Genomic DNA, 14,929 nt, shown 5'->3' on the forward strand with positions numbered 1-14,929 from the left:
TTCCATATAAAATAGCCAACAAATATTTTCTCTCCTTTTTCCCCTTAATTTTTTATTTTTCCCAAATTTTTCTCAGTGCTCCTTTCATCCTCTCAGACATCTCAGCTCCTTTACCGTGTCTGTTCATTCGGAATTTTATTCAAAATGGATTATGCCGCCTGCGAGTGAAAAGAAAACAACACAAGAAATAATTTTGCACCATTTTGGCCACGATGCTGCTGCTGTTGCTGCTTTTGTTTTTGTTGTTTTTGTTATCGTTGCTGGTGTGGTTTTTCTTTTGTTTTTACTTTCCCTGCCGCACTCGTTTTTTCCCGCTGAATTTGTAAGTGTTTATGTTTATGCGACAAAGTGCCAAGGACCCCTCCCTCCCAGAACCCAGATTCCCGCTCTCCATACAGCTCCTGGGCTAATGCTGATAATGCCTTTAGCCAGGCCTGGCAGCAACCTTAAAGCGACGACCACTAAAAAGTTGAGTTTAATGAATGGCGAAATTGGTGTTTGATTTCGGTGCGGCCATAAATCTTCATATGCCATTCTGGTTGGGGTCCCATGTGTGTGCTGCTGACTCAACTGGCAATTATCTCGCCTTTCCAGTTTTCCAGTTCTCGATGGTGTTTTTTTTTTCACTTAAGTTGAAGTAAATCAATATGCCCGGCACGGTATAAATTTACGACAAATAACGCATTAAATTGAATTGCTAAATTTCATTTTATTGTCGGATCGTGCGTTGGAGTTTTCGTCGGGATTCCTGGTTTTTCTTCGTCTGGCAAACTGCATAACTCTTTCGTTTATTAACCATTTCCCCCGCATTTTCAGGCCACACATGCCTGGCAAGTGCACGGTGAGAAATGGGGGTTTTTAATATGAAAATTTAGAGGAATTAAAAAGGGGAGAAAAGGGAGTGTTAAAGAAGAGAGTGTTAAAGTATCTGTTAATTAATATTAAGTAGGACTTCCTAAATAGCACACCTTATGCAAGGTTTCTATCAAAAAGAGCTTCTTAGAATAATCTGCATGTACTTAAGCGTATGTAGAGTTGAAAGATCTTAAAAATATATTTTAAAACTCAATACTTTTCTTATTTTTTCAAGTCTGATATGAATATTCATCAAGTGCATAAAAACCCAACTTTAAATTCGTTTTTCTTGTGTATCGAAAAAACAACCACCCAGCCGGGTATATCGAACCAACAAAGGCGCCAGACGATGGCAATGCCATCACTGGCGATGGTGACAACGCCAGCTGGCGTGATAAGCCATTCATTACGATTATTATGGAGGAGGTGCCAGAGCTGAGGGAGGTGGTTTGGGTGTATGGGAGCCGGGACACGGGCTCTGGAATATGGGTTATGGGTACACGAGGAGCATGTGGAACACACACAACATGTGTGTGTGTGTCTTGAACTCGGCGAGCAAATAAAAAAATACTGCTGATAGGAGTAAAAAATGTTCATACTCATTTATTTTTATTTACTGCGCGCAATTTGCACATAAAAGCCAGAAAGCTAGGGCCAAAGCCCAAGCTGAGCCTGAAATCAAAGTCAAAATCGAGCCCATGGCGTGTGAAAGGGTTTTTCTTGTTTTCCTTCTCTTTTTTTTCGGCGGCAATCTCTGACTCTTTTCTGGCACAGCTGAAAATATGGAAAAATTATGCGTGGCCATAAAAGCTGAGCGCGGCTAAACAGAGCAGTGCACGGCAATGTCGATGACGATGACGATGCCGATGCCGATGTCAATGGCACTGTCAATATTTAAGTTTTGACATTGTTATGACAGCGCAGCTCTGGAGTCGAGTCGCTGCGATGGCGGAAAGTTTTTGCGTGAAGTTAATTTATGGTGTTCATGTGTGCAAATGTTGTCATAAATGTCAAGCGATTTTTTTGTGGGAATTTTGCGTTAAAGAAATATGAGCGTATCGAACGATTGTCGATTTCGGTTGGGTCATGCGTGCAAAATTAACTCCAGGCTGCGCGTTGGGCTCTATAATTATTATAGTGATGATGACAGGACCTGCTGCTAGCTTTTGGCCAAACAAAATTCAAATTGAATAGAGAAAGCAAGCCCCAGAAACATTTCATTTCATTTGGTTTTATTTGGTTTCCTTTAATAAAGTCTGGACTGTGGCAGCGAAAATCACAGGGCAGAACTAAAGCGGCTGCGGGGCGTATGCGCAATTTGTTTTATTTGTATTTCAGCGAGGCTAAGGCTGAAGATAAATTTATTTCCAGCCCGGACTCGGACTCTGACTCGAACTCGGTCTCGGACTCTGTTTTAATTTGCGATTTTCCGCTTGTTTTGCCAATTAGGCGCCATTTGACTTTACGATTGCAAAAGAGTTCCCCGCAGAAGAGTCCGCGTGGCCAGAACTTTGACAGAATGCTGGCCATTCGCCTGGCAATAAATTCAACTTTGACCCTTTGCTTGTCATCAGCCCGAGAGTTGCCAGTTTCCGTTTGCTGCCGGCGGCAGACAACAACTTTCCAATGGATTTTAATTCAATTAGCATCAGCGGATGGCAAGTCAATTGTAAAAGAGTTTTGCTTTCATCTCCATCTGTTTTTTGGACCGCTTCTTCTGCGGGATCTTCGGCTTTTCCGGCCGGTTTTCCTCGAGTATAATTTACTTAGGCAGCCAGGCAGCCAGATTCCTGCGGCAAGCTCATAAATACCAAATCTGCTTCAGTTGGCATTGTTGCCATTGCTTAAAGCTTGTTTATGTTGCCTGGCAAGTGAAAGTTAATACGCGTGCGAATTTCGCACAAGCTGCCAGCCAGAAACAAAAATAATGATATTAAATTTTGCCAAAGGAATTGTATTTCATGCGAGATGACATCAGCTCTCTTACCCCAGGAGCTGCACTGAGCGTGTGTATCTCGTATTTGCGGCAAACTTTTCGGGGGGCCAGGCTCTGGCTGCGATAAGAAGACAACTCTCAGTGTCTCCTCTCCTACAATATTGTACCCCCCCCTGCATTTTTATGAAATGCAATAAAAAACTTTTCAGACAGCCTCCCCGAGTATGCAATGCAAATTGTGTAAACAACTTTAAGGAGAACGCGGCGGCGTCTATGAACTGCTCAAAGTAAATAAATAAAGCCACGAAGCCAAACAATTGACTGAGAACGCATTCGTTGTTCCCCCGAAAAAAATAACAGAAGAAGAATGAAAAAATAATAATAATTCGGACACTAATCCGGGCTTAGAAACTTGGCTTTATTTTAATCAAACCGACAGAGCGAGCAGCAGCAGCAGCAGCAGCACGAAAAGTTCTGAGTTTCCCCACCCAAAAACCCAGGGGGAAGGGAGGAGGCAGAGTATAAAAAGAAGCCATTGGCGAAATACGCGACAGCCACGATAAGGGGATAAGTCTCTGGAGGAGATGGAATTGGATGGGATGGCGGAATGGGGTCCTGTGTATCCGGGTCCAAATGAAGTTCAACTTGTGCCGACTTTAAGTTTCTGCCGGAGCATGACAAATGCCACTGCATATGGCAGTTGTGGAGCTGGGAGGAAGTGGAAATGGGTGCTACACAGGGAAAAGAAGAAGCTCGGGAATAACTTGTGGCATTTCTGATTAGAGTTTAGTCCTTTTTGGATTTAAATTTACACTACAAGCAGGAGCTTTAGAGTAGTATATATAAACCTAGTAATAAAATATTAAACTTTAAGGAAAACATATTTAAAGAGCGAGAATAACTTTAATCTATTCTGGATTTAAATTTCCCACAAGTATGTAGTGTAAATAAAATCTTAAAAGATTTTAAAGGTATCAAGAAAACCATTTAAATCTTTTAATTTGAAAGAAATCTTATTTCAAAAGCCACACTTTTCCAATTTAAATAAAGGATATTATATATTAATATACGCCAGTGATTGTCCAATTGAAATAAATATGTTTTTGTGTGTGTGTATGGGTAAGGAGACCACAAATGGTATACGTGCAGCACTCACAATAACGACAGACACATATTCGTACGTACACAGAGCCGAAAGCAGCCGGAAAGAATTGCTCTGTAATTTAATTTAACCAACGATGGAGGAGAGTTGGATGCCCGGAGCTGGGAGCTAAGAGCTGGGAGCTGGTAACTGGAAGCCGTGGGAATGAGATGAGAAAAAATGGTGGCCGGGCGCCAGTTAGTGGTGCGTGCGCCATAAGCTAAAATGTCAATATTTGCCTATGCCACGCATAAAATGCCAAGGCATATGCCTTGTGGTGGGCATTCATTCAAAGGCATGCCTTTCGGTGGTGCCGTCGTCCGTGTTTCGTTACGTTCCGATTCTGTTTCCTTTTATTTTATTTTTTTTTTCGCCCATTGCCGCCAGTTGTTTGACGCTCGCCAACAACATCCTCTATCTGGCTGTAATGTCAGCGGCGGCGATGAGAGCACGGCGAGCGGAAATTAGCAAACGATTTGAGCAGCCGAAAAAAAATCGAGGAATGTAAACGGGGCGTATGCTTGTTATTTGATTTTTTGCTGATTTTCTGCCGTTGCCAACGCCAGGAATATATATATATATATATGTGTATATTTTCTTTAATAATTTCCTGTTATAAACAAATCAAGGATGTAATAACGCAGTTCAATGCGTAAATGTTGCTGTCTCCCGCCGTCCCCCCCAAAAGAGCTCCTTGGTGGCTGCTTGAAAATAAATGCCACTGATTATGATCTTAAAAGCCATCAGAAACCGTAATGGCCGAGAAAAGTGAACTTTGCCAACGATGTGGAAACGCGGTAGGAGGCACATAGTGAACACACTAACCTACAAAGTGCAGAGAGAGAAAAGAGCTAGGGATTAGCCATGAAATTGAATATTTTAAAAGTCTTCCAGTAATACTTTAAATTCAAAATAAGCAAACAAGTATATGGTTTTCTTTATATTTTCATGATGTTTATATAGAAAAAGTCTTGAATTTTTCTACAAGTGCAGGGCAAGATTCACAAGCAGACATATACCCGAACCCTGAGGAAAGTATCTCAAGGACTAAGCCCATTAGCCCATTGCTGTTGAACCTTTTTTTTCGTTGCGGGCTCCTGGCATTTCTTTGCCTTCTTTTGCATGAAAATGCTGCCGAAAAAAAAAGAAAATGTAAAATACTTTAGCTAACGTAAAGGGCTACTACGCTCACACAGGACCTCCACTCTCGCATAAACATGCGCATCTAGGATGGCAAATGTAAGCACAGAAACAACAACAAGTCTTCAGCCAAGCAAGTCAAGTGTATGAAATGTAACAAAGACCTAACGAGAATTACAGCCACACACACGTACTACACTCGCACACCCGCACAGCAGCCTCAACATGCACATGTACGAAATAATGAGAAAATATCAAAAGTGCCCAGGCACACGCACACACTTTGGACTTTCGACTGTGGACTGGGGACTGTGGACTTTGGAGGCGGGAGGACGAAGGACTCTGGACCGGTTCTCGTCCTGGGCTCAATGTCAACTTAAAGCCTTGCATCTAGACTGCCGCCGGCCACGACATTGAGGTTGAAGAAAAGGCCTTATACACATAAGGAAAAAGTGTATAAAATGGCTGAAATTATATTATACATTAGCTGCAAGAAGTAGGCAGTTCCAAACTGCTAACTTTTTTGCTAAATGATTGAACTTTTGCCAATTTATAATTTATTTTTCAAGTCAGATATTTCTTAGGTTTAAAGTAAAGTTTTTTTTCTTTAGGAATAGTTAAAGTTTACCAGTTCTTTTGATTTAAAATAAATTTAAATTGGTGAAATTATGAATTGTATAATTTTATATACTCCTCCCTTATTTCCTTGAAATATTATTTCTAATTTCTTAAATTAGGTTCACAAAATTTCCCCATGTGCATGGTATCACAGCCTCTTCTCCTTTCCTCTCTACAGTTTTCTCTTAATTTCCTTAAAAGTGCCGGCAAAAAACTGACGCTAATGAGCTACTTAGGCAATGACTTAAGTCGTTATTGTGCTGCGGCATATCATCGCATTACACATTACATTACACATACGCACTGTGGGCCCGTAATTTAAGCCTTCGCCAGCCCTTTTTGTCTTAACTACTTTGATTTTTGGCTCAAAACTTTTGCTTCTAAGGACTCAAGGAAAATTCCTTTCATGATTGAGTCTCTATATATATTTCATCCTGGTCTGGCCATTTGTTGCTCGCCATTGTGATGGCTGGCTTTTGTGTGCGTGTTCCGTAAAATGGTATATAATATTCGATTAATATTTCAATAAAGTGTTTGCCCCTTTACGGATTATAATAAGGTCTATTGTGTGACCCTTTCGCCAGCGTCTTACGTCCTCGAAGGAACCCCAAGTCAACCCGGGCACAATGGCCAGCAGCAGCTTGAGTTTGCCGAGGGAGCGAGAACGCCTTGAATAATGTAGTTTCGTGGAATTAGAATTTCTTCTTAGTCGCCCCCAACCACCCACTGGCCACTCCATTCAATAAGCGGCCTTTTGTATGGGATATTTGTAGATTTGTTTGTTGGCCCCAGATTGAGGCACTTGCCGAGCAAAATTGCACCCATTAAGACGTACGTACGTCGTGGTGGGGCGAACAATGCCAGCTGATTCGGAGCCTCACAGCGGGCCTTATTATGCCTCCAAAAATAACAAGCACCCACGCACACTCACAGCAGCATATTCTCGTATCAGGATACACCTCATTAGGTTTTGGCATTAATCAGAGCGGGAAAACTTTCACCGCCGCCAACGCAGCCGCCAGCTGATGTCAATTAAATGCGCCAGTCAAAATATTTGCAAAGGCACTGAGGAAATTATTTTTGGTTCTTTAATTTATTATTAAATAAAAAATTTCTTGGAGGTTTGCTTATATGCTATAAGCTTGGCTTCTGTTTAATTCAGCTACTTTAAGAATATTTAACTATTTTTATATATTTTAATATTTCTTTTATTTTAAAACATTTTAAAATATATCATTTACTTTTTTGTTTCTCTGCAATTCCCTTCTTTAAAGACTAAACAGCCAGCCAAAAATAGTTGCTGAACGGCTAGACCAACCCGAGTGGCCTGAAATCAGTGTCATCGCGCTCTAAAATGTGCTTTTATTAATTAAATCGAGCAGGCAAGTGTCAAATCAGCGCCTCTGCCCCTGCACCCGCCTTCTTGGTTGTCACCAATTTTTTGCCACCTCCCCTGCGGCTTGTATTGCGGTTCAATGTGCGACGATGACGACGACGACGACGACGACGAGGAGGTTGGCGGTGGTGGTGGTGGCGACGAACAACAATTTTGTACATGTCAACATGGTGTCATAATTAAAATGTTCACCAGGCCATGCCACTCGCCGCCCGTATTTGGGGCTGAAAATTGGAGGTTTTACATGGGCGACCTCGTACAAGGCCATGGCCGACAGGCATTTCCTTTCCGAAAAATTTGGCCGGGAGACATGTTTAACGATTGGACAGAGCTGAACCTGAACCCGCGTCTCGTGTCTCATGTCTCTGGCTGTTGGATTGGCTGATTGGTTGCGGCGGTTGGCCAAAAATGCCACCAAGCTAATTGGAGTGCCGGCAGAAAGTGAAGATGAGTAAGAGAATCCTTGGTAATCGATGCCTTTGGTGGGCCCCAGTTTAGCCTTATTATAAATTGTCATTTTGTGTTGTTTAGACTGCTTAAAATTCGCTAAAAACATGTTTGCCTGCCGAGGGGGGGAACTTTATCCGGGCCACTTAGGCTTGATTAATGTGCCAGCCAAGCTGGACGCTGGTCATCGTAAATAAAAGGAAAAATAAAAAAGAACGCTGGCTCTGGCGTGGCTCCTGGCTTTTATTGTCTCAAGGTTAATTTGAATGGCAAACTTTACGTAAGCATTCTGCTATATTAAGATACTTTATTTGGCTCTGTCCTTCGTCTGGCGTCCTCCCTGCTCCACTTTATTATTATATTCTGCTATATTGTGCTATTTTTTTCTGCTTCCTTTTTTTTTATTCACTTGTCCAATGTCTGTCTGAGCGGAGCAACGACCAGGGAGAAGTAACAAAAAAATTAATCAAAAATTCTGGAGACAGGCGAGATACAGATACGAGAGATATGGAGGGGAATGCCCCGGGCTATTTGCATTTTCCATTTTCCTACCATCACGCATTTATCATGATTGCAATAAATAATATTGTGGTTTAACCCACCACTGGCCAATGAGCGGCAGCAGAAGCAAAACAACATTTTTATACACTCCGCTCAGTTGTTTGGCTTTTTAAACAATTTTTAAACTGTTTGAATTCCGATGGAGGAACTTTAAGCTGAAATTCCTCCGGGGCTGCTGTCAGAGAGGGGTTCAGTCACTGTGATTGAATGGTTGACTGCCGGAGTGACTGCATCGATTCCTCTTTTGAAGGACGTTTTCAATTTGTGGCCAAAATTTAAAGAATTTTCAACGAAAAAGGCTGCAGGCAGAGTGGAGTGCGCCAGTTTGTGGCAGCTACTGATGTAGGAATTTCTGTTGTGAATTTCCCAGCTAGTTTGTTGGGCTTTCCCCCCTTCCAGGGAGGCTCTACCCCGAAATTCAAATTCAAATTCAGCCACTGGCAGGACCCGCATGATAATGCGCATATTTCTATGGATTATAGCCTACTTTTTGGGGGCTGGCTTGGAGAGCCTTCGACTTGAGCCGGCTGAATTAGACACACTCGGAATGTATCCCGCCACTCATATGCATAAATATTTTCTGCGTTTATTCTCTGCGTGACCCAAGAATCGCGGAGGGGGAAAAGGAAAGCCATACAACGATCTGACAATTGTGTGCCGGCAACTTGCAAATTTGCATACAAAGAGGCCGCAATTTTGCGCTTTGCATGTTGCTATCGCAGTGCTTGGCAACATTTTAGCTATTCGACGCTTTATTGTTTGCAAATATGAGAGTGCTCAGCAGCGATGGCATTTATTGCCCTGCTAAATAATACAAAAAAGAAAAAACGTGTCTAAATTAGGCTAGAAATGTGGCCAAGAATACCCAAATTACCTAGATAAAAACGAAAGAAATAGGAAAGATCGCGGGTAATTTATGTATGAAAATTCTTTAAAAACAGATAACTTTGGAAGAAGATACATGAAACGTGCCATTCAGGCTTTTTCTTTAAAGGTGGCATTTATCAAATATTAATTTCTGTTTATTTTTACTCTTATGCTTTCATCTTGTATAAGAAAATGTGTGGGTAAACATTTATATATTTAATTTGATATTTTAAATAAATTTGCTATAATGACTTTCTTAATATAAACAATAATTAAACATTTGATTTCTAAACAATACGGCTGCTAGAATAAATTTTAAAAAATCAGTAATCAATTTTAATTGATTTATTGGTTTCTGTTTTATAAATAAACATCAGATTTTAGGTATTGTTAGGGTAAGGTGGGGTAAAGCCGACCTAGTAAATGGTTTTGGCTTTAAAATGCTTATTTTACATCGGATAAAGTCGTTATATATACCAAATTAAAGGTTAGACTTTTGCGCAACGTTCTATGCATAGCATTTTATTCATACCTTTGAAAAGTTTTGAGATACAAGCGTTTTACGAAAAAGTTCATTTTTGCTATGTTCAAAAATGATGGGGTAAACCCGACCGCCTATGTTTTTGGTTGATTTAGTACAGATATAACCTAAATATAGGTTTTGCAATGTTAAATCAATCAATGTTATGTTATATAATGGTAATAAAAGATAAAAGAATTAAAAAAATTAAAATAGCAAAATAATTAATCAGTATCATCTGATTCGCTGCTCAAATAGCTTGCTGGCGTTTTTTGGTTCGAGTTGAACGTCTGGTTGGCTGCGATGTTGATGGGTTTGGTGTGATTGTGGTTTTTTTTTGGATTTTTTGCGTCAGGATTTACCCCACTATTTAGAGGTCGGATTTGCCCCACCACGTAATTTTTCATAAAAACGCAATTAAAAAAGAAATTATGAAAAAAAATGAACCAAACTTATATGCACTTTGTAGGACTTTATTCAAAGAATCTAAATCCACTTACCTTTTCATGCGATAACTTTGACAAAAAGAAATATCCTGCAGTTAATTATGCACAAAAATGAAATTCAAAATTGTGAAAACAAACTTGTTGTCGTTTGACCATCTCAATGTTGACTAATAAAATGCTGTCATACCACCGTTTACATTGTTTTCGATGCTCTACACGACAACACTAATATTATTTTGCGTAGTGCTTCCGATTTTCGAAAACAGAGGGAGGTCGGGTTTACCCACACTGTCGGCTTTACCCCACCTTACCCTATATATTGTTATAGATTTGTTTCTCATTGTTTTTTAGCTAAAGAAATGTGTATTTCTGTTTCAAATTTTATTAAAATTTTTGTATATAACACAGATTCCTTTCATAAATCCCCCCAAAGAAGAGTATAGCTAATTCGCCAGCACTTTCACTCTTGAAATTCAAATCCAGACTCCCCCCATGTGTTCCATTGTTCGATTCTCGTCAATTGCCTTTAATTGGCTTCAATTTCGCTTGGGTATGAATATCCCATTTGATGTCGAGCTCACTCACCTGACACTTGGGCAGCTGCCCCTCCGGCCTCTTGACCTTCCATCCCAGCAGCGGGGGAATGCAGATAACGGCAGACATTATCCATACAGCCGTAATCATGACGGCTGCCCGCGCTGGCGTCCGCGACTTGAGATAGTCCACCGCCTTGGTGATGCTCCAGTAGCGATCCAGCGAGATGAGGCACAGGTTCATGATCGAGGCGGTGCACAGGAGCACGTCCATTGCCGAATGGATGTCGCACCACCAGCTCCCGAAAATCCAGTAGCCCATCAGCTCGTTGGCCAGCGAGAAGGGCATGATGATGAGGCCTAGGAAGAAGTCCGCCACCGCCAGCGAGGCAATGAACCAGTTCTGTATGTTCTTCAGCGACTTTTCTGTCGCAATGGCTATGATCACCAGCATGTTGCCCACCACAATGATGATCATCAAGATGGTCACAATAATGGAGGCAATCACAATGTGGGTGAGCGTGTAGCCGCTGGGATACCGCCCGTCCCAGTGTACCTCTGTGAGATTCGGATTGGTCAGGTTGCCGGACGTCCCACCCGCTCCGGAGGTCTGGTTGTAGTAGCCACTGGCCAGCTGGAGGCTGCTATTGTAGAAGCTACCGTTCAGCAGGTATATCGTGTCGTTTAGATTGATGTAACCAGAACCTAGCCCCGACCCGGAGCCAGCTGGCAGGGTCAGCTGTCCATCGACGGCCAGAAGGGGCGGATTGAGGGTGGCATTCTCCGCCGACGGTCGGCCGGTGGTGAAGACCGCCAGGAACTCATCGGTGCTGATGTTGCCCGTGTTGATGTTCGCATTCAGCCGGCTGTAGTCCATGGTGATGGATGCTGATGCTGATGGTGATGGTGCTTGGTGCTGTGACTGAACTCTGCGGATCTAGAGTCTGATTGGTCCCATGATGCGGCTGCCCGTTTATTTATAATTAATTCTGATTGCGCGCGAGATTCCAGTGCCCAATTGAATCCTAATAATTTACCTAATTCCTATAGCATATATAGCATAGCGTTCGAATATTATTTCGATTATTTATACCCGTTTTCCACCGAAACTTGTGTGTGCGTGCGGCGAAATCGCGCGCGCGTTCCGAGCTATATATGTATGTATTTATTTATTTATTTTTTATGTCGGTTTTTGGTTTGCTTGTTTGTTTTTTCTTTTGTATTTTTGCTATTGTGGTTTAATCAATTAGAGTCTACAGTATGTACAGTGGCGGTTGCGGACACATGACAGAGACAGAGGCTATGTACAGGAGGGGGTTGCTATCATGGCCTGGCCGGAACACACGCTCGATCCCATCGATCCTCCGGCTCACATGGCGTATGCGTTACGGCATCTGGTAACTATTGTGCGTGTGTGCGGTTCTTTCTTTCTTTCTTTCTTTTTAATTTTCTCACTGAAACCGAAAAATAAATTCCGCCGATCTCTGATGGATGGATGCGGTGGTGATGCCTGGTGATGAATGCTCCGCTTAGCTCCGCTTGATTTTTGCTTTTGATTTTGGTTTGCTGATTTCGTTACGATTTCCTCTGTTTATTTACACAAAAAACGCGCGACCCGCGGCCCTCAGTCAGGCGTTGGCATATTCGGCTGGATTTCTGGTTTGGCAATTTGGCTACTTGGCCAATTGGCGCGCCCGGGACACGTTCGCACCGCTGGAACTGCACATCCTAACTGAACGCCGTCCGCTGGCGCCTGTCAACGCTGCTGCTGCTAGCTGCTGGCCACCAGCTTGCTACCAAAAGTTGCCATCCACAAGTCGTTCGGTGGAGGTTCGTGTGGCGCCTTCGTTTCTGGTCGTTTTCCGCCAAGGGGAAATTCTCTCTCCGATTTTCCGGCCAGCTCTCTCGTGGAAGACTATTGTGGATGCTGTTTCATCTGTTCGAATGAGAATGCTCATCTTGAGTGTCTCATGCATGCATTCAATGCCTTTGTTTACGTTTTTTCTTTCGAAAGTGTTGTATTGTCAACAGATTAAATGTGATTAAATATCTGTGCATGGAGGAAATTTAAGGAATAAAATAAAAAAAATTAAAAGAGTTACTTTAAGTATTTAAATATTAATGGTATAGAAATAATACTTCCAAAAAATATAAAATAAGAATACAATGTTTATAATTTAAATATCAGTATAAAACAATTAGAACTAAAATAAAAAATACCGGAGTTGCTTCAATCAAATATTTAATATTTATTAAAACATTATATATAGCACCTCTGAACAATAATAACATAATATCTATGGATATTAAAAATTATAAAAAAGGTTAAAATTGATTTACTAAGTAAAAAGTCTACACTTTGTTAAATAATTGGAAATATATTTAATTGAAAATCCGTAACGCTTATTATTTTTTTTCCCAATTTATTTGTATTTTCTTCTTGATTTGGATAAATTTTACATTTTATTTTGGTATTTTAAACCATCTTTCATATTTATATCCCTTGATAACAGTTTATTAGGTAGAGAAAATTACTATTAATTAATTATTAAAGTGGAAAATACCATGGCAAGCTTTTATCTTAATAATACAAATTACTTTAATTTTAATATTAAATATATATTTAAATTAAACTATTTAATTTTAATGCGCTATATCACTTTCCTATCACCGCTTGTTGCCACTAAATCACTTACGATCCACAAGTGCCAGTTCATCGGGAAATTCTTGCCTTTCCACTCTCCCATTCTTTCTCTCTCTCTATCTGTGTTTTAGGGGAATTATCTCTGAACTATCCGGTGTTCCATATTCCGCACATTCCGCACTGTGTTGCGCTCTGTTGTGCTTTGTTTGCCTTTGTCCCAGTGCCCTAAACCAAAAAACCGAAACTTATTTTTGTGGCAGCACTTTTCACGTTTTCCATTTCGGGTGGCTAAATCCCTTTTTCCTTTTTTGCTCCTTGCAAGCCCTCCCCCTGCCACTAAAGCCTGCATACATATGTTTGCCGAGAGGGGTGGCGGCTCTTGTTGGCCAAATTCGCTGGCCAGCTTTTGTTTACCTTTTCGTTTTAACCCACATACGGGCCTACGGGCCCGGCCGCCTTTAAATACTTCTCACTCAGAGGGGGCCAATAAAGGCATAATGAAGCCATCCACCTGCAAAAGGTGTGCGGGCAGTCAGAGGGAAAAGGGAAATGGGGAAGGGGAATCCGCCGAGCATATCAGACACATTATGCGCGATAGTCACGTCTGCTGGGCACATAATTGAAAAGCGAACTTGGGCGTATCAATCGGGCTAACAGGTTGCCTTTGCCTCGTATAGATGCTGGCTTTGCCTGCCTCTTGGTCCTTGGCGCAATGAAATCAGCTAGAAATTATGATAATGAAAATCCTGAGAGCCCAGACTTGGAAGTTGTTCACCTACGCTTTGCTTTTTATGAACCGTCGTTGCCATTCGCCTTGTTCATCAAGTGTACACGGTGCGTATGAGTTATTTGATTATGTTAAGCATACGTCTTGGCACTGCCGCGCATAATTTCAAATTACACGCAGCACACATCAACATAATAAATCCGAAAAGGCCGTCGCCTGACAAACAAGCCAAGACCAACCGTCCCACACACACACACACACACACACACGAGTGTCGTCGCACACACATCTCTCACTCGAGTGACAAATTCCGGAAACAACAAGCGACATCGGGCACTCATCTTCAATGCATGGCAGAAGATTGCTTGTCAAGCTCTGATTATGTTAACTACCTACGAAGGTGTTGCTGGATCGAGCAGGATTGCTAGCGAAAGCTATGTATCTTACCTTGTAACAAACACACTCACCGAGCGTTGTCCACCTCAACACGCTCTGTCTACTTTTTCTGCTCGGCAGGCTCAGGGAAAATGGGCGTGGGTTTTGTGTTGACATGAACAATGGTGCTACATAACTAATATTGTAGACAGAGATACTCTAGCTGGGGATATGGTAAATAATATGAATCAGACGAAGGAAGTGTACCTATTGAAGATGAGGCTCCGATGTTATTGGCCTCAATCTAAACCCTCCCAACCTGTGAAGTCCATTCAGGCTCCACCCTTATACAACCAATGCTCTACATCCCCTTAGGTGCCCAACAAGATATCAAATTAGTTCATTTTCAAAGTCATATAATTGCAGGCTGAGATAATATTGAAAGACATTTTCCTAAATCTAATCCTTAAGCCTAAGTTTACGTTATTTACGTTACGAGACCTCTTATTGAGTCAGTTTGTTTTTTTAGATCAAATGAAAGGAAATAAAATTTAAGATAAGAAAGAACGCTTTTTCCTTTTTTTACTTTACATTAAATAGATTAACTTATTAATATTCTTTTGAATCAATTAATTAATTAAGATGTGCAAACTATTTCAGGAGTCTTGGCGAAATTATAAGTATGGGTTCAGTTTTATTTTGTTGTTTTGCGGCTAGGCCGTA

At 41.3% G+C, this 14,929-nt stretch overlaps 1 protein-coding gene across 2 annotated transcripts in view; it reads right to left on the reverse strand.

Annotated features, from left to right (window-relative positions):
* The window catches only part of Octalpha2R (alpha2-adrenergic-like octopamine receptor), a 47,647-nt gene extending 35,303 nt beyond the window's left edge, over positions 1 to 12,344 (reverse strand). For both annotated transcript variants that reach the window (XM_017182362.3, XM_017182361.3), the window contains exon 1: positions 10,513 to 12,344. In XM_017182362.3, coding sequence (XP_017037851.1) covers positions 10,513 to 11,337 — 825 coding nt within the window. In that variant the 5' untranslated portion in view covers positions 11,338 to 12,344. The remainder of the gene's footprint in view (positions 1 to 10,512) is intronic.
* Between the last annotated feature and the right edge of the window lie 2,585 nt (positions 12,345 to 14,929).

The sequence above is a fragment of the Drosophila kikkawai genome, chromosome 3R (genome assembly GCF_030179895.1).
Source record: "Drosophila kikkawai strain 14028-0561.14 chromosome 3R, DkikHiC1v2, whole genome shotgun sequence".
NCBI classification, from domain to species: Eukaryota; Metazoa; Arthropoda; class Insecta; order Diptera; family Drosophilidae; genus Drosophila; species Drosophila kikkawai.